General features: G+C 34.9%; 1 protein-coding gene across 1 annotated transcript in view; it reads left to right on the top strand.

Annotated features, from left to right (window-relative positions):
- The window catches only part of LOC108726439 (protein rhomboid), a 131,051-nt gene that overhangs the window by 92,393 nt on the left and 14,692 nt on the right, over positions 1–23,966 (top strand). Inside the window, exons 3-4 of the mRNA XM_018454011.1 lie at positions 6,833–6,975; positions 18,617–18,729. Coding sequence (XP_018309513.1) covers positions 6,833–6,975; positions 18,617–18,729 — 256 coding nt within the window. The remainder of the gene's footprint in view (positions 1–6,832; positions 6,976–18,616; positions 18,730–23,966) is intronic.

The following is a 23,966-nucleotide window of genomic DNA, read 5'->3' as shown; positions in this document are numbered from 1 at the left end:
CTGTTGAAACCGTTTCCTGAGGATCTCTCGGTTCCATTAAAGCGACGGAAGTGCATCACTTGCCGTAAAATTAAGCGGTGTGGACGGAAAAGGCGTCGTTGTTATTGATGTGGCACGATGCCGAGTGCTTCTCATTGTTTTTGTTAGGATAACTGATAGCTTCGAGAATTCATTTATTCGTAAAAGCCTCATTCTATGGTTGATTAAGAGCTGTGAAGATAAAAACTTTTAAATATAATAAATTGAATATCTAATTTTAAAAATTATCAATAATATGGAACTATTGAGAGGAATTACTGCTAGAATTACATGGAGAGAAACTGTAAGAAACAATTTTTTAGTTTAGTGTTTTATTATGTTATTTTGAGAGAAATGATGATAAATTTTACTGTCAACATCGTACGGAAAAGATCACTAGCAAAGTAGCTGAAAAATCTATGTATGTTATTCAGAATAATTAGCTTTACATTAGTTTTACATGGTAAAACTAAATCTAATTATTCTGAATAATATACATACAGTACCGGCAAAAATTATATCACCTTTTGGTTTTTTAAGCATAATTTTTTTTAAAGTTTACAGATCTCTATCAAATTATAATATGTTTTAATAATAGGTATAGTTTAATGAACAAATAACTTTTCATTAAATAATAAAAACAATAACTTATGAAAAATTAATTTTATTTAAAATCTGTAAAATATGTCAAATTTCATAATAAATTTTTAATTATCATAACGAAAATAAATGTCTTCAAAATGAACAAAAAATTCATAATTTATTAGATTGTACAACTCTAATATTTTGTAGCAAAACCCTTGGCATCGATTACAGCTTGGCAGCGTCTGGGCATAGAATTGATAAGTGCGTCAATTGTCGAGACTGAGGGATCTTCTTCCACTCTTTCTCCAATTGGACGAATTTTTCGGCCGTATTTGTAGCTCGCTTACTGGCCAAACGTCTCTGGAGTTCATCTCACAACGGTTCGATGTAGCAGTAAATACTGAAGCAACATGATAGCTTACAAAAACTTTTAAAATTGCATTTTTAGAAAACTAGAAACGCTACCAGACAGTGATTTTAACACAGTTTGGCCTTTGATGTTATAAAATATTATGAAAGTAAATGAATTTTTAATTTCTCAGTTAGTGTATTGTTAAAAGACACACGAGAGATACTTGAAACAATTTTTAGTCTTTGACTATATTTTCTAGGTGAAATCATTTTTGTATTGTTTTGTCTTTCGCTTTTGCGAATGTATACGTCATTATTAATAATACGATAGTTTTGTTTATTTTCTGGTAATAATTATCCTCTCGTTTTGGTTTAATCCTTATGATCGTACACAATAGCAACAATTAATAAACTATCATTAAAGCGTACCACAAATTTGTGTAATTATTTACCTGCGTTATTCACTGGATAAAAATCCGCAAAGTGCTCTAATTAAAACGAAATTGTAGCGAATAATTACTTGCTACCATGCGAGCGTATTGCGATAATTTTCGACGTGCTGTTTATTCCCTACCTGCACTGGCATCGGCGTATAATCGCAGATAAATGTTATTAGTTGCGCGCTTTTATCAATTACGGAACGAATTAGACTTCGACAGCGGATGGGATACATTTCATCCCATTTACATCTCGTGTGCGCCGAATCCCCAAACTAATTTTGGACACGATAATCCTCGGTGTGACATGGAGCCGAAAAGCAATAAAATATATTATTTATTATTTCTCTTCTCTTCGTTTTATAGGAGATAAAAAAACATCATTATATCTCGGAATTATTCGTAATTTAATATAATATAATGAAAATCTCTTTTTGTGAAAAACTCATATCGTTCTCAAGATGTCTTCTGAAAAAAATAACGATACAAAGGCTGGGACAGCGTAAGGGTGGGACGAAAACGGGACGAAAAGACGTGCGAACAAATTCTCGTCTAATTAATACCCCGACCACAATGGCGGAAAGCGCCGCAATTTCTCGGCCTTAAAACCAATTTGTTGCCCGCTCTCGGGCTCCTTGCTTCCCCTTCGGAACAGTGCGACGCCCGAGCCTGTATTATGCTTAGGGTTCTGCCATTATGTTTCCCCAGTTTTGCCGAAACAATACAGCGTATAAGTGGTCGTCGCGCTACGTCCCGACGTAATATTACGCCGGCTGATTTATATCGCCCGTTCTACGACCTGCTCTGCAACATTATATTCACTCACTAGGCGATTGGGATCATTATAATGTAATAAACGTTCGAGACGACACCGAAAGAATTCCGCACGTACGATGAAAGTTTTTCCTCCTTGAAGAGATTATCGACACGTAAATCGTACGCGCGTGAAGGCATTCAAGTATTAGACCAAGGAGAAGAGAGTCTAAATGCCAAGAGGCATTTTTATTGTTTTAACGATAATATTTCAAACGAAATGAAATTATTTGAACTATAATGCATTATTTTTGCAATTGTATATTGTATTAGGAATAATTATTTCTTAAATAAGTTGTATATTTCGTATAGGACAATTACAATTCGTAGATATATCCGCAAGCCAAATTAGAGGAATAAACGTAAAATTTTTACGCAGGAGAGATCATTCGAACTATCTTATTCTCTTTGTTAAACAAAACAAGAATTCGTCGTATCAGCGCAAAGAGCTCTGGGTCGTTCTAATATTTCCGCGCAATATCGCCGCCGTCATTTACGAAACGCCGGATAGTTTGTATAATGCAACGACGGGACGTGTCTCTGTATATTTGCGCAATATCGCTTTACGGAGTTCTTTTATGGACGACGAAGTAGAGTTTCTTTGCATGGAAAGACGTCGGGTAATTCAGTCGGTGCTGTCCCAAATATGATTATAATATAATAATTAATATACATATGTACATAGGTATATTTAACATTTAGAGATTAATATTAACGTTAGGTATTAATTAATTAATTAGTCAGAATTCCATGAATTTTGTGTCTATTCTGAATATGAGCTTTCAGCATAGATAATAATACGTGCCATTAGGATTAATGTTATTGTTGAGATTCATCAAATTACAGATGTGTCAATTACGTTTCAATAATTACTGCGTTAAATAATGACAATGAAATGCAACATGATATAATTAATAACAAAGGAAAGCTACATACATTTCCATTTTCAGTTCTTAATCTGCACAGTAAGTAATTAATCTGCACAGATCCTGAATTTATCTTGAATTTAATATTAAAGTGAACGTTGCAAATATGATTATTTTACAACTTAATTAACACTTTATCGAACTTGTTGTTATCTTTGTACATGTAACGTTAATCTTTAAATGTAGGTTAAAACTTTAAAGATATACAATAATAGGTGGAGTGCTCAAATTACCCCAAATAAAATTTAGTTTTATAGTTATATTTTTTACTAATATATTTTATATATTATGTTATAGTTACATTTACATTAATTATATCCTTCTATTATAAAATAGAGGAATGAATTTTAAAACTTTTAGGCATCTGGATAATATTCTTTGTTTTCATTTTCCAGAACAGGTTTCAAAAAAAATTAGACTTGAGGTGCTGTGGCCATTCTACCTACCCACTTGAAAGTTAAATTTCACAATTTATATAGAAAGATATAATAAAGTAGAAAAATATTTCTCTTTTGAGAATAACAATTCGAAAAGAATGTCAATATGCAGATCTCTGCACACGACACAAAGTAACAGCGGGTACCACGATAATGAGCGCGAGTTTTATGAAAACGCGTGGTAATTTTTTTCTCTTTCTTTTGAGAACCTTTTAAACATGTCGCCCGCATTTTTGAAACCCAATCTCAGATAGATTCGTCAGCTGCAACGTACGACACGACGATCTCATTGCCGCGCCGACTTCGTGCTCGTAGTTTTGCATGAGGCTAAACGTGAAATTAAATCCGGGCATGTAAACGACCGTCATGTATATCCTGTCACCGGTTACAAACGCAAGTCACGAATCCGTAGCATACAGAACGCGTCTTTTGCTTTTATTTACAGTTCGCCTGCTCGCACCGCGAAGCCGTCGATTTAATTCCGAAAGTTCCCGGCGTCGCGACGGCGACGCCGAGAAAGAGACGCCCCGCCTTGTACAACGCGACACGGCGACATGTGTCCGTAATGTCTGCGTAACACGTGAAACTTCTTGCATTTTAGTTGCGTCGATACCATTCCTTTGAACGACGGTGAAAAGAAAGGAATCTCGAAACGAGTTCCATCAACGCTACCATCCAATAGTAAAGCCTTCTACAATATCGAATTTTTTACGAAATTTGTCTTCACAGATTCTTCAATATCCCCTAGAAGCGAATGTTGCATTTTTACAGCGTTCACTTTAAAATTAAATTCGGGATAATTCGGGATAAATTCAGGATCTGTGCATATTAATCACAATTAAAAATTAAAGATAGTAATGTGTAGCATTCATTGACCATTGAAATATAGTACCTCTAATTGTCAGAAAGGTTATATATCGATAAATACTTCACTTGTAAGTAATTTTTGGCAGACAGTAAAAAATTAATTTTTTTTTTTATATAAAGACAATGTCGTCCTAGAGGAATAATCCATATTTAAAATTAATATTTATCAACAGAGATACAGTAAAATAATTTCTAATTTTATTTTATCATAATTTAATTTTTATTGAAATTAAAAATTCTTTTATATATAATTTTAAAACTGATAAATTTTGATGATGTTGATGACATCCGACTAATTTTTTTACAGAAAGCTCTTTGAGTAAATCCAAAAATTTCTACGCGAAATTTATAGAATGTTTTTATTTAAACAGCACATTTTTTATTCACAGAGTCACTTCGTATAAACTATGAATGCGGCTCATATCAGGACGAAGATATTAACACGCTGCACGCAACGCGATGCATTCGTGCGTGCTGCATGCGTGCGTAGGATTTTTTCCATTTATTTCCCCATCTCTTTTTGCTGAGCGTTTTTACAACCACTCTCGGGTCGACATCTTTATCATTGTCGTTATATAGGTTCAATGTACCTTTTGGTTACTACTGCCTCGCTGATTAACCCTTTCAACGCCGATGGCATTGCGCGAAGAGTTGCGCAATTTATGCGCATACATTTCACTTGCGCGCCCGATTTCACCATTTTCTTCTTAGTCATCCCTTACACGAGGTCAGGTACCGAGCAAGAGACGAATGCAGTACAGTTTTAGCGTGATTAAGGTAAATGAGTTCTAGTTGCGTTCCATCACGTAACTTTTGTTGCGTGATTTTGAGCAGACACGCGGTAGACATTAATACATTGTTTATGTTTATTATTTATATATGTATTATACAGTGACTACCAAAAGTTTCCGACCAACATATAATTTTACGATAACTTTTGTCGATCTGTTTTTCAATGTTTATATTATAAGTTAATAAAATTTCTGTACAATATAATATCAACTTAAAAATATGATATTTTAAATATTGCAATATATTAAGTTCTTATATACTAGATCTTTGTTTATAAAAATATTTTGGCTGAATAATACGATTACTTCTTGGTCAGAAACTTTTGGTAGCCACTGTATATATCGTATACGTTTATTATTTATATTTGATAATTTGCGAGTATATTATTTGAAAATATTATTTAAACACTTGAATACGCACAGAAAATAGTTTATAAAAACTTTACAATATTAAAATTGTCAAATTTTATTCTAATGAAGACATGTTTAAAATTTGCAATTTGCAATGATGAATAAATTTTTATCTCGATTTATCATCTTGTTCAAAATAAATCTCGGTCCCTGTACTTATATAATAATTTTTTTTATGATAGTATCGAAAAACGAGTAACATTTTTTATGTCATATGAGAGAAATTAATTTCTACTGATAATGTTAATAACTTTCGCTTCATACATTATCAAGATCTGTTAATAGCATCTAAATGTCATGAGGGAGAAATGATTCATTTTTATTAACACAGCGCAAAGTTGGGACGCGCATTTCCATATGAAACACGCATCGCTCACTTTCGCATTGCGTGACTAATTCATCACACGCACCCTAAACACTCCACGTAGTTCGAGTAATCTTACTTGTTTTAACACTCTGGTTTACCCTTTCTTTCCCTCTTTGATGTTTTTCCATATTTTTTTTTTTCGTGACTGCCTGGTCATTTACGATTCTTTTGTGCGGAAAAAGACCACTCGAACGAATTGCCTAAGAAAACGTTTACAACATTAAATTTCAGGCAGGATAATTTGTTGGCAAAGTATTATCTTAAAAATAGCATAACAAATTATAAATTAACTGAAATAAATAAGAGATAAGTTATCAAGGATATCGATAGCATTTATCATAACAGATATATATGAGAAAAAAAGTTTGTACAGAAACATTTACGTTTCTGTATAAACTTTAGACATTCCCACGTTTTGTATATATATATATATATATATAATTAGAAAATTATATATAACTTTAAATGTAATAATTTTATATTTTGAAAAAGTATAAAGGTGAACGTACATAGAAGTAGAAGTAAGCAGTAAGCAGTAAGACTTAAGACCGCCATCTTTCATATGTATAGATATACTGGCAATGTTATAATAATTGCCTACTTCGTACGTCTTATTGCTTATTGCTTACTGCTTGCTGCTTACTTCTACTTCTATGTGCGTTTACCTTAATAGTGTAGGTAGTTGCGACTTTTTTTAGTGTTTCTTCTTCGACAGTAACTTCAATAAATTTGATGTTTGTGAAGTTTTATTGCGGAATTCCTTCATTTATCATTACTTCATTACATATCTGCCTCGACATTTATTTTTAATCCTATTTTTTTGTTACAGCTTGGTTTCTTCACGTATTACACAGTAGCGATGGGTGAGGTGAATCCCTCCGGGCCAGTGCCGATCGACAGTGTCTTTATTTACAGACCAGACAAGCGGCTCGAACTCTGGAGGTTTGCCTTCTACATGTTCCTGCACGCTGGGTGAGTCGTGATTTTCTTTATCAACGACATTTGATTGGATATTTTGCGCATTCGATCTTTTTTTTTTTTTTCATCTCTCGATTCAGCTGTTTGCGTAATTGCAAGCGTTATATCTCTCGAATATACGTATTTAATGGATATTTGTGGTGTCACATCTCGATAATATCGGATCTCTGGATCGGACCTCTCAATACCGTGTGTGTTATCCTTGTGCCCTGCCAGAACGCGTCTGCAATTCGATTCTCTCTTTGCTTCGTGATATGCAAGTGCATCGTTAATTTTCTCTGTCATCACAGAGAGAGAGAGAGGGAGAGAGAGAGAGAAACGCCAATGTAATTCGAGAAGCACACGTTTGCTTTTATATCACGTACCAACGCGACTTTATGTAACGTTCCAAACCAATGTTTTTTGCACTAATGGTTACAAAAGCAAATCTGCGTCATTGCGCATTCAAGTTATCGAGGATGTCGCAGGTGAATTCGCGACGAGAAAAATACGAGAGAGAGAGAGAGAGAGAAAGCTTAGAGTGAGTCGATGAAACCTTCGTGGAACTTCAGAGCGATGACAACCGTGAACTGTGAAGAAGCATTTTTCGTCTCACCCAAAAGTTGCGTTCACCAAGCAGTCTTGACTTTCGATTATCTCAAATAAAAGGTCTACGGCATATAGATATAATAGGTTCCATTATTTGTTGAAAATGTCATTATTATCGGCGATAAATAATAAAATTAAATTTAAGCGTTGCAGCGGAATATCATTCGATTTTGTGATATTGCGTCGCGATATTGTGATATCATATTCACAGTAATATGAATTGCAATATAAAAGAAAAGAAGAGAGTCAAACCGAAACTCCGAAATTTATAATGGTATCGTGGCGCGAATTATCACGATATTACGGTAGTTGAAAAAAAGGATTCAAGATAAACCACGTCCCAGACGTGCTTTTTGCTCCTTTTTTTACCCCTTTTTTTCGCGGACTTGCAGAATCAACTTACTTACTGCATATGTTTCGCGCGTGCTCTGCGAATTTAGTTCAACACAAAATCATATCTTTTATTGTTCAAAAAAGATATGCAATATGCTTTTTACGTTTTGTCAACAATAAAGAATGCAGGTCGCAATCATATCTGGATTTCGCGGAATATCAAAAGGAAAGGGAAGCTCTCACAAAAATATAAAAGAAAATAAATAAGAAAGGAAAATATTATAAATGTGTAGTAAAATAATAGATAAAGAAAATGAAATGTACGTTATCAGATAGACTTTTCGTATTTTGTTATTGGAAAGAAACTTTCTTTACATATAAAATATCGAATTGTGCTATCATGCATGTTGGAGATGACACGATAAAATCTTTAAAGCAAATCTTAATATTTTAGTGAAGAAAATTTAATATGTAAGAAGATTAATATGTAAGAAGATTAATTGACAGATCTATCTCACATTACTTAAGAAATGTATTTTTTAACAAAAAGGAAAAATTATGAAATAATTATAAATTTTCCTATATTGTATTTGAAAGTAATTCAAAAAAATTTTTTGGCAGCGATTTAGAACCTGGATCAAAAATTATTTTAATAAGAAATAGACGTTTTAAAAAATAATTGAGATAAAGTAAAAAAATTTTTATTTAAACTATAAAATTGTATTGTTAAATATTAGAAATATTGACTTTATTAACTTTATTGAACATGTATATAACATTAATTTCTATACGCAAAGCATAAATTTCCAATTCTAGTCACTTTTTACAGAACCTATACACCTGATACATCCTTAAACTCCTTTCTTCCTCTATAGAAAATTTGTTTATGATTACAAACGACAAACTGCAAAATGTAAGACACTCGCGTGCACGAGACCTGCCTGGGCGAAACAGATGCGACCCTATATATCTACGATCAGCCACCTGCGTTCATCATGGACGTTAGGCATTGAGTCACTCAATTAATTATAGCCAATTGCAATCCCTGTACCATGTTGTCGCACGTCACATTGATTTAATTCGAGCGACGCGACGAAAATAAAATTGTATTATAAGCGTTTCGGTATGCATTTTATTCTCTCACGCCGCGGGAAAGTGGAGCGCAGGGAGAAGGTGGCAGCTTTCTTCGTTCACAGCTATTTTTCCACCATGTCTTTTGCTCTCATTTTCTTTTCGCTTGCTCTCTCTGGTTTTTACCTCCCCTTTCTGTTCTCCCCAACGACTTTTTTGCTCTCCCCTTGGCTTCTCCCATCCCTCACATTCCTTTAGACGCATCAACATTTCTATACTCTCTCCTATGAGATGAAAAGAGATCGAGAGACCGACGGACGATTCTGTGTGCTCTCTCTCTCTCTCTCTCTCTCTCTCTCTCTCTCTCTCTCGCCGACAGAGTAGAAGTTTTCAGTGCGCGAAGCGCTCTAAATTATTCATGGAAACGCCAGATAAGACGACCGTTTTCCGTACGTGCGTATGGAAACGACGATAAGAGTGACCTCATCGCTGTTTTCTTTCCTATAGAAAGTATGTATTCGCCCAATCTTCGTCGCTCTTCCTTTCTTTCATTCTCTCTCTTCTTCTCTATTATTCTCTTTGCTCTCCTATTCCATTTCTGATATTAGACTCCCCTTATTTAACGCATCATTCCTTTTATCTTTTATTTCTGTTTGCATTCTGCGTTGCATTTATCTTCACCATATCTTTTCTTGTGTTGCTTTCCTATTTTTGTAGATCGGTTATTAATGTTTCTTTTATTAACTTTCCTTTTCTCTTGATACTAATTTTTTTATTTATTATGCATTTTTTATATTTATATATATACTGAAATAGCGCATGTTTTGAGGCTCTAAATAACGAGATTGTTACCATTTCTAAACCATGAAATTTAGGATCCTGAAAATCCTGTTGGTCTGCGGTATTCCCGCTACTTACATGCGTCTAATACTCGTTTCTATCATTGTAGATTAACTTTAATCTCGGTTCAACTTACTTCTCTTCATCTTCTTTTACTTCTTAAAACTAGAAAAAGATAAAAAGTTAGTTGAACCAAAATTAAAATTAAACTACATTGGCAGAAACGGGCACAATTCGAGGTTTTTGTGCACTAATTCGAGGTTCGCTATTACGAGGTTTCAATGTATCTAATTTGTCCATGTTCTCATAGTCTTCTGATGCTACTGGTGTCTGGTAGTACTTAACTTGCTAGTATTGCACCGTTATATTATTTTCTGTTACAATATTGTTCAAACGGGACTTTAGTTTTATTCTTCGTTTCTACTTCGGTCCTTCTCCTTTTCTTAAACTTCTTTTGCTACACCTTTGTCTTTCTTTTTACCGATTATTTCTTTCATCGATTCGCGCTCTCGTAGCAGTTGGATTATTAATGCAAGTAACGCCTCGCGCGCGTCCATCAAAAGTCATTTCTCCAAGCATTACGTGATCCCGAAAGAAATCAGGAGCGGGAGAGAGATAAGATACGTTGTAACGCGCGCGGTAAGTCGAAGATAAATTTCGTAAGAGCTGATGAATACGTTCGTGAGACGTGGATCTCCAGGGAAGATACTCTACGCGTATCTGGATAGATACATTTAGAATTGCGTCTCGAGAAAGCCATGAGTATATCGCGGCAAAAAATAAGGATAATAGAGCAATCGATATTTAAAAAATTTGTATTTATGTTATCGACGTCAGTGGATATCACGTGATATCTCGGATCGGCCATGTACGCGCGAGCATTATATGTCGTTCACGCTAATTGGTATAAATCGAGGTTATGATAAGCGGTATAATGCATCAGCGGTGACACACGAGCTGCCAGAAGAGACCAAAAGCGCGATCCATAATCGACGAATAAAAAGTCTGACGCTTCAGCCGGGCGACAGGCGATTAATTATAAAAACAAGATGGCTCGCGCTATCGAGCGCCTTTTTCCGTCTCCGCGTAACGCCCGTTACCTCCGCCAGACGTTATCGAGCTTCCTCTGTTATTAATGTGAAAACTGTCTTTGCCGTCGTGCTCCGAAGTCGCGACTGCGTCCTATTTCACCGTCTCCTTCTCAACCTCTTCGTGTTCGCGCGCGATGCCCGTGAGAAAGCCGGAAGCGCGGAAAAATCGAGACAATCGCCGTAATTGCGGGAAGTCAACGCGCGCGACAGCGTTGTCGGAGCAGACACAATGGTATCGCCGAGTCCGCAAAATACGGAGCCGCACCGAAAAGATCGCGACGCTCGAGACAGGACACGCTTCTGTATTTCGTCGCTTGTGGTACATCGACTCGTGCGAATCAAGCTCGAATTCACGGAGGACGCTTTGTTGCGCTCGAATCGTCGCTGGACACGTTTGTCCATGTTAAAAAAACGCGGCTTGCAAGAATCCGGTGATGAAGGATTTTTATTTTCTTTGGTACCTAAAATCACACTAAGCAGTTAATGCTTTCTTAAAATAGATATATTAATGCATGCAGTAAGTATATCGATACTATTTGCATTGTGAACTTTTATAATGATTATACACTAAAAAAATAATCAACAGCATTATTTTAATTAAAAATAATTTTGTTAATTCACACAATAACTCCATTAATAATATTATTAATGGAACAAATACGCAATCGTGCTCTCGTTTTGTTAAAATTTTATTTATTTTATTAATGTTATTGGATATGTGAATTAACAAGATTATTTTAAATTAAAATAATGCTGTTAATATTGCATTATTTTTTCAGTGTTTGAAGGAAAAGCAGCTTTTCAAATTACAAATATAAATAATTAAAATACTTATAGTATATTGTATATTGTTTACTTATACATATTTTAAATTTGATTAATTTAGTTATATACGGAAACTCCGGTTTCTCTTCATTTTCTTTATTAATATCCATAGATAAAAAATTAAATAATATATACACTTTATTAAATATACTAGGTTCTTTACAACAAAAATTAAATATATTCTTTATTCTTTGCAACAAAATTTATATAGTGCTACTAGCGATGCAACACGCAAACGTAAGATAATGTGCTGTCTTCTTCGTGAGAACGCTCGCAAACGCGGCATCTTTCGGGCTCTGTAAATCATGCCGAAGTTCCTCATTGTGGGGAAGAAGGGAAAAAAAGAATATGCCCGAATCTCTCGTAACTCAATTTAAATAACGATGTCCACCATCCCATCGCCTTTATAAGACCTCGTCACTCGCGCGCTGCCGATGCGGCATTATGCATGCACGACACACCATTATGCCGCGAGTCCTTTTAATGTCGCATAAATGTGCCGAAGGCTGTGCCCCTTAATATCACCGGAGAGGCGGTATTCCTCGCCCTTCGTGCACGCGACGTGCGCCACGTGGGCTGAAACTTTCGCCACCCATCCTCCACGAGAATGAAAATTCTTGTGGAAGATTGCCAAGCAAATTGCACACGCGATTACATTCAGTCTCCCCTCTCCCAAAAGGGATCATTGCGGAATCGCAATTAATCACAATTAGATATTACAATAAGGATTGGGAAAGTTACTTTGTAAAAGTAAATAATTGCAGTTATAGTTTTTTCTTTCAAAAACTAATTAGTTATCGTTATAAGTTACCGATTCTGAAAAGTACCGTGTTACTTAAAAAGTAACAAGTCATTATTCTTTAATTTTCTTTTTTATAACTTTTGCATTTTAAATATAAGATCATACATTTATAACATTTCTAAATTATTTTATTTACTGTATTAAATATTCTATTATACGCTACATCATTTATAATAAATTAATATATGCACTTGGAATCAAAATTATATATAGAATATTAAGATGCGTTTACGAAATAGCTCACAATCAGTAGATATTCATGTAACATAATTAACTTTTGGTACAAGTTTGTTAGTCATAAAGTGATATCAATTATATGTAGAAGTTCTTCGAATATACTGAACGAATGCAATTTACAAAAAAAACTGAAGAGAAAAAAGGTAGCGTTATGGTAATAAAAAAGGTAGTATTATGAAATAGAAAGGGGGGGAATATAAAATATCTCTAATATATAGTACTTTACACGCATACAACTTTATGTGCTCACATTTTGCTATCAAATTTAGTTCAATCATATCATTTGAAAGGTCTTCAAATTAGACTGAAGTTACAAAATTAATACCAACATATATCTTAAAATTACGTAAAGAGCACACTTGCAAAACTGTCTGCTACCTGCAAAATCGAAATGTAACTTTTACGACAACGCAGTAAACACTAAATAACTAATACATTGAAGAAGTAATTTTGATAGTTACTCTCAAAATGCAATAAATTATACAAAATATCGCATAAATCCTCTTATCTATTTCATAGTTTCCTCCTCTTTCCTTTATTCTGCAACAAATATCTTGTTAATGATATAAAGGAGGCACGGTAGTATCTCGCGCCATGCTTAGCGCCGAGACACTACCGTGTCTCCAGATAATAATTAGAATTCCAAATAAAATAAAATTTACTCAAATATTTAAAAAATCATGATAATAATCATGGTAGGTACTTAATCTTACGTCGTGAAGATTCAATCTGTCAAACTTCTTTTACATTCGATCGCTGATAATTCAAGAACTGTCAGCGCTACGACAAGTTGAGGAAAGATTGACGCTGAATTGGTCAAAGAATCTGTCGATAGAATTAAGATGGAGATTTCACCGAGACAAACTCACCGACTGCTGAGACATCACAGTCGATGGGATCGTCAACACTTTCGTCTTTCGTGAGTAAGAAGTTTTCGGCGCGTAATTAACTACTAGCAAGTAGTTAGAGGCGCTGACGAAACCACTTGCGCCCGTGGAACATTAGAGTCAACTTGCTGGAGAACTTTATCCCTTCGTTCTCGCTTTGTACGAAGTTATCACCACCACCGTATTCGATAATATTTCTGATCCGCTCACATGACCCCGGTTTTTCGCGAATTATCGCGAATTGTTGAATTAAATATAGATGTTTGCTTATAGATATGGCGAGATGCTATTTTATTATTTTATTGTCTGAAGTGCTCCGTAATTATTGCTGAAAATTTTCATTTCTTTGAAATGTCTTTTACATTTATTTAATTCTTTCTTTATCTCTGTGAATATAAAGTCGATTCTTTTCTTAATGAAAAGTTCAAGAAATGCTTGATAAGAATTTAAACATCTAAATCTTGAGCAGCCCTTAGACACTCAGTATTATTATTCTACAATTATTTTATTAATATCATTAATAAAATTAACTTCTTTAAACAATTCAAAACAAACAGTCTGAAGGTTCAATATAGCCTCCAAACGATCAATAATTTATGGAATAATATTAATCACCTAGGAGTCACTTTACAAACATTTTTGTAGTCTTAAATGAACTTTGCTTAAAATTCTTACAATTTGAGAAAAGTATATTTCAAATTAAATAAAAAGAACTTTAGATATTTAAATTGATCATTGTTTATCCTCAGAATACTATTCACTATTTTTGCGGTAAGCAATTTATCGTAGAATAAATATCGATCGCATTGTGATTCATTGTAAGTACGCAATCGTCGAAATTGAAAGTCGGTTCTTCTCTTTACCCGGACGACAGAACGAAAACGATGAAACGAATAGATATTCATCGTAGGAGGCTGGTTACCGTCATTCGTATTCGTCGAATGGAAATTCGGTCCTCGAACGACACTACCTCCGCCCGTCGTGGATCAAAACAGATGGCTAAGGAAAAAGCTGAGCGGATAGGGGAATCATACCCACGTGAAAACCGAGAAATCCGTCGTAATTCGTCCGCCGTCGCAATGCCCGAGATTCATCTAATTGGTATCCAATTAACCGAAATTGGCGCAGTCAGTCTGAGAACCTTATCGTGACTCGAATGTCTTGAGGGCAGATTTTGCTGATTGCGAGAGAGGACGTGCCATTGTTCAATGGTAGACACGGTTTTATCGAACGTCGCTGGAGTATGCATATTGATTCCGTTGAAGCATTAATTTATGCGATTGATGCCATCCCTCTTATCCATGTGAAGCTAAACAATTTATTTATTAAATAGGTAAATAATGTTTAAGAAGAACCATTTATGTATATTACTGTGAACTCTGAGAAGATATTTAGATCATTAATAAATATATAATTATAAAATTTATACTACACTGAAAGAAAAGATTGTGGCATAGCATTTTTAATTGACTGCTGTAACCAAAAATTGGCTGTTGCAGCCAATTAAAAATGCTATGCCATATTTTATCATCTAATTTGCTGCAGCAGCCAATTTTTTCTTCAGTGTATCGAATAAAATTATTAGTTACGGCATTGGTATGTGAAATTCATACTTTTCTTAATGGCAATACATTTTACAAAATTGCCAATTGATTATACATTTTGTTTCTATTAGATTGACAATAAATTATTAAAATTCAATAAGTGAAATATTTGTGAATCTCCGCGGTTGTTGATGCGTAAATTATGTTCTTACTCATAATGTGATAAGGTAAGCAATTCGTAACTAATTAGAACGTATTTACTAAACGAAGTTAAAAACGTTTCAACTCTAGATTCAGTGCGAAAGTCAAATAAAAACTTAGAAGTTCTAGCTATTTTACTTGGATTTATTCTTGGAGTCACAAATATTACTATTTTGTTTATTTAAATTGTAAGAAGTTTCGAACTTTTGGAGCATGTAAAGTAGGAATAAATATTTAGAGAGAACTTACGGTAACTCATACGGAAAATTGAAAAAGATCATCGTGCAAAAGTCCAGTCGAAGTTCCATCGACGGATAGCATCGATGGCAAAGCCGAAAATTTATGAACCACCCTCCCACGTTCGGGCACGACGCGACGCCTCCTTACGCGCGTTCCATTCCGATGATTGCATTCTGAAAACGTATCGACGCCTATACATCACGTCTGTCCCGACGCGGTGGCGACCTCCGGTTTTCCGCCCCCACGATCGGGACATCGCCATTTACATTCGCGCGGCAACGAGGCGACAAGAAACCCGTTGGAATTCCGAGCATTAATTTAATTCTGACCTAATCACGATTGCCTCGCTTGTTCCTCTCCCCTATCCCTATGGACTTCGTTCCTTGGTAATGGCGACGATCGCTGGGGCCCCAAGATCGTGGCATCCATTTCTGTTACGCTCTTGCGAACGACGCTCGAGCGTTTCAACGATCGCATTCTTTCCGTTTGACCGCATTGCGACGGGGCGCACGACGACTATTAGACTCGTACTCAATGCAAATTGGACGCTTCCTAGGCGCACGTCGTGGTTACGAGACTACGGTATACGCAGTCTAATTGCGGCCGACCATGCCCTGATGCAAAGAGACCTTTACGGAATCGTGTCTTTCTCTCTTTTGAATTGAATCTTGTTCCATGAGGGAAAATTCAATGGCGGCAAGAAATTCACGTCACCGATTTAATGGAGACATGTTTAAATTAAGAGAGATATCATGCTGAGAATTACAGCCTGAATAAAGTGCTTGTTTTATGTTCAATTTTTCTTTTAGCAAACGTCTCTTTTTTTGTTCAATTTTTTGCGGTATAAAAAATTTGATAATCGATGACAACGCAGAAAACACGTACAGCGAGACGAGATCCTTTTGTATAAAATCAAAAATTAAGGAAGCTTAAACGATTTACAAGAACATTATATATAAGTGATTTATAAGAAATACCTATATACTTTCTAAATTCTTTGGAGTCTCATTTTAAAGAGTGAAAATTGAGCTAGTTTTGAAAAAGATTGGCTCAATTTTCAATCTTTAAGAATGAGATTTCATTCTTTAAAATGAGATTTTCGAGTTTTAGAGAGTAACTTGTTCTCTTTACGTAGGACTCTAAAAAATAAAAGAATTTTTATAGGAGAATGAAATATTTCTTAAGAAGAAGTAACACGTTTTCTTAGATTAAAATCAAATTCTTTATTATATATAATCAAGATATTATATATAATCAAGTTCTGCTGTACATATACAGTAGAATTATTTGTAGTAAATGAAATAAATCAAAAAAACTAAAATAGTTTGTAAGAACATTTTATAAGTAATTTTGCAAAAAATACAACTTATTTTTCAATTAAGAGAAATAAATCCATTTTCTCTTTTGTGTAATATTTTTGTGTAATTTTTTTAAGAAAAAATAACATGCTTTCTTAGATTACAATCAAGTTCTTTATTATGATATAATCAAGTTCTGTTGTATTACAGCAGAATTATTTGTACTATAATAAAAAAGATAATAGTGCAGCATTTGTCGTGGATGTTCTCACGACAACCTAGATTTCGCGACCGTGTCAACTGGAATCGCTCTCCGAGATTTTCCACGCTCTCGAGCGTGCGACACGATAGATAAGAAGAACGATCATTCTCCGAGCTTAGAAAGTTCCTCCTCTTACTTCGAGATAATATTCATAATTGCTCTACACTCCCTTTCCTTGCTGAACTTTCTTTCGCGGATAGCCACGGCTGGTCGACCAAATTATCCGAGGATCAACGTCTCGATCGTATCATCCTCCCTCTTATCGTTCGTGTTGCTATTGTACCAGCCGTTTCGCGGCCGAATTTGCTCGAAATCCCACCGGCTTTGGCTCTAATCTCGACCCAATGACGCCGAGATACCTCGTGACGTAAACGTTTATTTCTCCTTTTATTTTGCGGTATTTTATGAAACTGCGAAACTCTACGCCATTTCCGGCGAGATTTATTATTACCTCCCCGTCTGACATTGCATTCGCGCTCGCGAGATGTAATAATTAGTCGGCCGAAGTTTCGCGATAACGGCCGGGTATCGGATTTTCGCGACTCAGAAGTCTCTGATAAAACTTTGCTCCGACCGTGGCTCGTATCTCGCAATTATTTCACTTCGCGGCGCTCTCCATAACCTTCCTCAGCGGCACTCTTGTCGAAACGACGCCTCGAGCGAATAAGAATATTGTTTGGCCGCCGATTCATTCCTTCCTTTACAATTCGAAGAGAAGTACAATTAACATAATTCTCTCGGCCGTACCGATAATCATGAACTGTCTGATCGCATTTTCGACTTTTCCCCCGGCACTCTGGCCGGTTTCATCGTCGAATATTATTCTACTGCGGCGAGAGGAAATCGCTAACGAGATGTTCCTAATTAAAACTATAGCCGACTACCCGCGGCGTTATAATTCACGATTAACGACAACCTCTGCTTTCTCGGATCTGCATCGCGAACTTTCAAGATCTTCGGCGACTGAAGTTGTACCGACATGTTAATTTGGTTTTCTCGGTTAAACTTTGCGACGGTTACGCGAAAGAGAGAGTTTCTTGTACCTAATTATTTTATAATATAGTGATCGCGATATCGACATAAATAATCTCATTACTTGGCGTCAATATAATTATTTTTTTAGACTTATAATTTTGCAATTGTTATTAAATAGGTGATTTTTATTTTTAACGACTCTGTGATTATTGCATTTATATTTGAAAAAAGATATTCTAATATGTATTCTAATATTTACTGTAACATCACATTGCAATTGCTGCAATTGATTCTGCATGGAGTGCGTCAGAGATATCCTTCAAAGGTTGCTTGCATGCAAATTGTGCCATAATTGAATTAAATTCCTGGAGTAAATTCCTCATGTTCCAACAGAACAATTGACATGCCTTAGTAATTTACCACGCGGTTACATTTTTTCAGGTGGCTTCACCTGCTGTTTAACCTGGGGGTACAGGTGGTCGTGGGACTTCCCTTAGAAATGGTTCACGGAAGCCTGAGGATCGCCGCGGTTTACATGGCCGGGGTTCTTGCCGGTGAGTAATGTCGTCTGCAATGTGAATTATGTTATGGTACATCTACGATTTATGCATCTATGTTAATGCTCGTTTAACCATCGTGTTTCGCCACCCATCAAACAAAGTTAAACAAAATTCTGACTTGAAATAATTATACAGTTTTGCAAAACTATTTAATATTTGTTTACAAAATTTACTTCACCCAAAAAGATTATACAGACATTATTGTTTTCTCGCGTGTAAATATATTTCATTGTTTAAATATTTATATTTTTTATTCAGTTATCATTGAACATTTTAACGCAAAATGCATTGAATAGATTTTATAATAGAACAGACGTGTAGCTTTTATTATTCGTTTATTATTTTTTAATCACATTTAGTTTATTTCTATTTCAGTTTATTGCTACTTCATGTACGACAATCAGTTGACAGTGTAATTTATTTTCTTTCTATCTCTGTTTCTTTTTAAATTTTTCTCTACCGGATGTGTTTTTGCATTCGGAATTGTAAATGTGTATATAAATGCAAGTCGGATATATCACGAAACGCCAACACCATAACTGAAGTCCAAAACGTCCAAGATATACAGGGTCCTAATTATCCAAACATATGCTCCCTGCTGTAACGAGGTGTTTTAATTAAAATTCGTTAATGTTAATATAAATACGCTGACAGCTGGATAATGAAACAGCGCGCTTTTCATTCGTAATTTTGTGCGTTTTCCAAATAATTGTAGTAACCTGATCTCTCGAATTTTGTCGGTGACAAGCTGAATTTTTTAAAATTTATCACATTAAATGAGAAAATTTTCACCTAATACTTTTCCTTTGTCATATTTTGTTATACCAATTAAGAATTTTAAGCGAAAATATCGCTACTTTTACATCATTATATGGTCTCCTTTCTAACCAGTTTCTGTGCGAAACATTTTTGCATATTTATCGAGACAACAAAGGCAACCGAGTAATTCCGGTAAATTGTTCCATCCCATGTATATGTATGTACGAAATGTGTATACACAGGGATACATGTGCGGGCAAACGTATCTGTATACATCTAATTGTCATTTGCATAAATTCGATTAGACACAGATCCCGAGTTATTAGCGATCATGAAAGTAAAACGTGGCAAAATGGAGCGCATGAATAATTAACTCTAGCCGGACGAGGACAAAGAGGATTTAGGAATTAGATAGGGGCATGAAGGTATAGGAATTTCAAAGTAGCGCGGCGATGTTACTATTAATGAATTAGCAAAAATAGATTAGTCTGTTTTTTCATACATTCACATTTATACATTAATTACAATACAGTACAAAATGTCAAGAAAATTGTATATTGCAGATTCAAATCGATATAAATGTTGTAAAGATAGTCTTAAAAGATGAAACTTGCAAATTACGTCTTGCGATCACTGTATTTTTTAATAGAATTCGAGGAGGTCGTTTACCCTTTAAAATCCATCAGGGTGAATATCATTGTACGAAATAAAATTCTATATAAGGATGAAAAAGCTACGAGAGTGCAGTTTCGTATAAAATATCATGGTAAGATATTTTGAGATATAATAATGTCATTTTACGTCTGATTCCAATATTTTATTTTAGAAATTAAAATTGAAACTAAAAAGAGATTGATATATGTGATTTTTTTGCTATATTTAAATTTAGCTGATAAAAAAACTTGATATATTGAATATTTTGTTGAAACTTAAAAACTTAGCAGAAAATGACACAATTAGATACGATCTTATTTGCTATCAAAACATTGCATAATCAATTCATTTTGTTTGTCAAGTTTAATTTTTGTATAGCACTCACTTAGCGATGCGTCGCCATATGTAATAATCTGACGAGAATAGCTCGCTAGTCATCTTGATGCACATTTTTCGAACACTGAAAAAAGAGGTCTGGTTGCATTAATTGGAATTGATAAGATAATAGTTGAAAAGAGACGAATCAGAATTTTTGATTGAATCTATTATAATTCTAATTGAGATATATAATCAGAATTCTGATTGATGTGATCATAATCTTCTGATGTGACCATATACTTCATTTTCAACCAGAAATTTTTTTTAGTCAGTATACTTTTTGAGAAGAATTGAATAGTCAATACGATATGGGCAAAACACGAACGAGACTTGAGCATCACTTTTAAGATTTAGTCTTCATAAGGATAAAACACACACAAAACAAAAAACGAATTCTTTTCGGGCAAGCAAAGAACACTTTGAAATCAAATTTGCAACAGTAAAAGTTTATTGCAATTATAAATACGAGTAAAAAGAATAGTTAAACGATATACTGGAAGGAGTAATAAATCGTTTATGTACAAGAGAAGTACGAAGACTGCGAGAGTAAGATGTTCCCTCGTACCTTCTCGCGTCGCTACAATTTGATGGAAACATCAAGCTCTTCTGAATGGTATCGACTGCCATCTCCACCTCTTTGTCGTTTTCATATCTCGTGAAATTTCCCGATTGCGCATTTCCGACTGTCTTTGTCTAACCGTTTTATCCTAGTTTTCCCGTTTTCATGCCTATCTCCGTCTTTGTTCGTCTAAAGTCACCCACAAGAATGCGCCGCGGTGACAGCTTGTCTGGGCCCACCGCGACGAGATTACTTCGTATGCATCGCAGTCGCGACGATGTAATGCGATTGCAACGACACAAGTGCAACGGCACCAACATTCCCCGTCCCTTCTTCTTCTCATCGTGGCCACACTACCTTCACGCGCCTTGCATTGATCGTTTTTCTTCCTCCGATCGGCCAACTGTTTAACATTGATCAAATTCTAGCGACAGACATATTCGATTAATCTAAGACACTGAAAAATATTCATTTTCCTGTAAAAGTGTAAAAAGGAATAACCAAGTACAATCTGTGATATCTTGGAATAATCTCAAATATCGCTACTTATTTAAATTAATTAAAAGTGACAATTCTGAAGAAAATGTTAGAAATTTATTCGTAATTATATTAATTTTTATTCAAAATTTGTTGCTAAAAGATTTTATAGTATATATATTGTAACATTTAGAATTATTATTACAATTGTTTCACGCTTTTAAATAAAAATATTTTATTGTACTTTTTATGTTGTTTGAAATTCAAAATTCTCATTTTTATTCTCATTCAAGCATTAATATAATTGGCCACTCGTATATTGCTGCGATCAATTAACAATAATTGTTATAAAATAGCAAAAGTATTTGCCACATTGCATACATCAATCAATATTGCGCCATATTGCAGAAAAAAGAGAAAAAAACGTCGAAACGTAATTGTCGAATTAATAAAGCGCATAAATCAACGTTTTAAATTATGCGGTCGGTACATCACATGAGTGTAAATTATCCTCAGTGCAGCGTGAAATCAGGGGCAGCTTATAAATGCACTTCTCTGGAGTGGCACGGATTAATGTCGTTTACGACATCGTCGCGCTTATTGCTGGTTGTACTCCCTGTCCTCCCTATTGCTCGACCATTTCCACTTGGAAATTTGGACGTAGGAACGAGTAACACTATGAGATAGCGATTTGCCGTCGTATGAAAGTAGAATAAACGATGTATATACATAAATTAATTGTATTCATAAAGTAATGTATATATATATAATTTATTTTATAAAAACTTTATTTTCTGATGCTGAGAGTGAGAATAGATAGTCTAAACATTATCACTGGAAAAAAAGTTTGGTTGCATTAATTAGAATTCTGATTAAATACTAGTATAATTCTAGTTAAGATAATCAGAATTTTGATTGATATGATCAGAATTATCTGGTTCGTCCAGTTTCAACCAGAAATTCTCAATGTAGAATTTGATGTAATATGATATTTAAATGTGAAAAAAATATTATCTATTTTAATTTCTAATTATTATGTGAAATAATATACGATTGTTTAGATATTCAGATATCTTAATTAAAATTCTTTTACGTTGAATGTCAAAAAGTCGTGTTCGAATAGTAATGACTATTTAGCTTTATCGTTAATCGATTGACAAATTGTTAATGATATCTGAAAAAACTAAACTCGCGAACAACAAACAAACGATATCAATCTGCCGAAGTCGTTTATTCTTATTAATTCTGTCTCGTGCGATATGCCGTATCGCTAGCGAGCTATAACGAACGTTTCACGATATATTTACAGTTTTTTTCTGAGGAATGGATACGGCTTCGTGTCAAAGCACCGTCGTCATTGTCGTCATCATTATTGTCGTCCTCGTCACCGTCGTCGCGGCGCTGTCGAGTCGATTGCGTGACATTAGCAATTATACGACGGTATTTGCATGTCGTACGACGCGCCTCGTCGTTCGTATGCACGACTGCGTGTGGCCAGTCCCCGCGCATTAACTAGACTCGAAGATAGCAGGGGACGACAACGACGATAGCGCACCCGAGTCTCCGACTCCAAGAGTCGATACTTTGGCTTTTTTTCTTTTCCTTTTTTCGCGCGCCTTTAACTTTCCTTTCAGCACGAGATCGCGTTGTCTCGACTCGTTAGAGTCTCTATCCACTTATTTCTTTCGATCATCCTGGAAACAACGGGAGTTTGACCGAGGAAAACTTTTTAAATTGAGCAACGAAACACGCTACGTGGACGCTAAGTTTATGAGGAAATCTCATTGAATTGTCGTTGTTGTCGATAATAATTTTATTCTGAATCTTTTTTATATTATTATTAGTTTTTTGTTTTTGTTTTTCCTTATATTTTTAAGTATGTGTTTATACACGTTTATTGTTTATATATGTATATATATACAATCTCTATATCTTTCTTGTTTATTTTTTCAAAATGGAAAAAACTTCGCAGTTAATTTTGTCGATATCGGCGCGATTGTGATTACTTCTTTTCGAGAACGCAATACAGGGTTTCCTAAAGTACGCGTCACGCTAATTCGCGAAAGAGTGCAATGATCAGTTTCACTGGAAATAAAAAAAGAAGAGGACACAAGAGGGTGACGGCAGTAAAAGCCGTTTACACTACATTTTAATCGCGAGAAATCCAAACGCGCTTTGTACAGCCATCGATGTATAGTTCCGCTCTTCTTGCTCACCTTTTTGTGTATGCGTGCAAATATATTTGTGTGCGCGTGTGTGTGACACGTATATTTGAATGCATGTATGTATGCCACTGTGTGTTTTTCTCCACCCCTCCGACAGTTTTAATATTTTCAGCGCAAAAACCCCGGCGAACGCGGCCTGCCGCCATTGCGTCAAAGGGATATTAAAACAACGGGACGAA

This window comes from Mycetomoellerius zeteki, unplaced genomic scaffold (genome assembly GCF_001594055.1).
Source record: "Mycetomoellerius zeteki isolate Tzet28-1 unplaced genomic scaffold, Tzet1.0 scaffold421, whole genome shotgun sequence".
In the NCBI taxonomy this organism is placed as follows: Eukaryota; Metazoa; Arthropoda; class Insecta; order Hymenoptera; family Formicidae; genus Mycetomoellerius; species Mycetomoellerius zeteki.
This window is presented reverse-complemented; position numbering and strand designations above follow the sequence as displayed.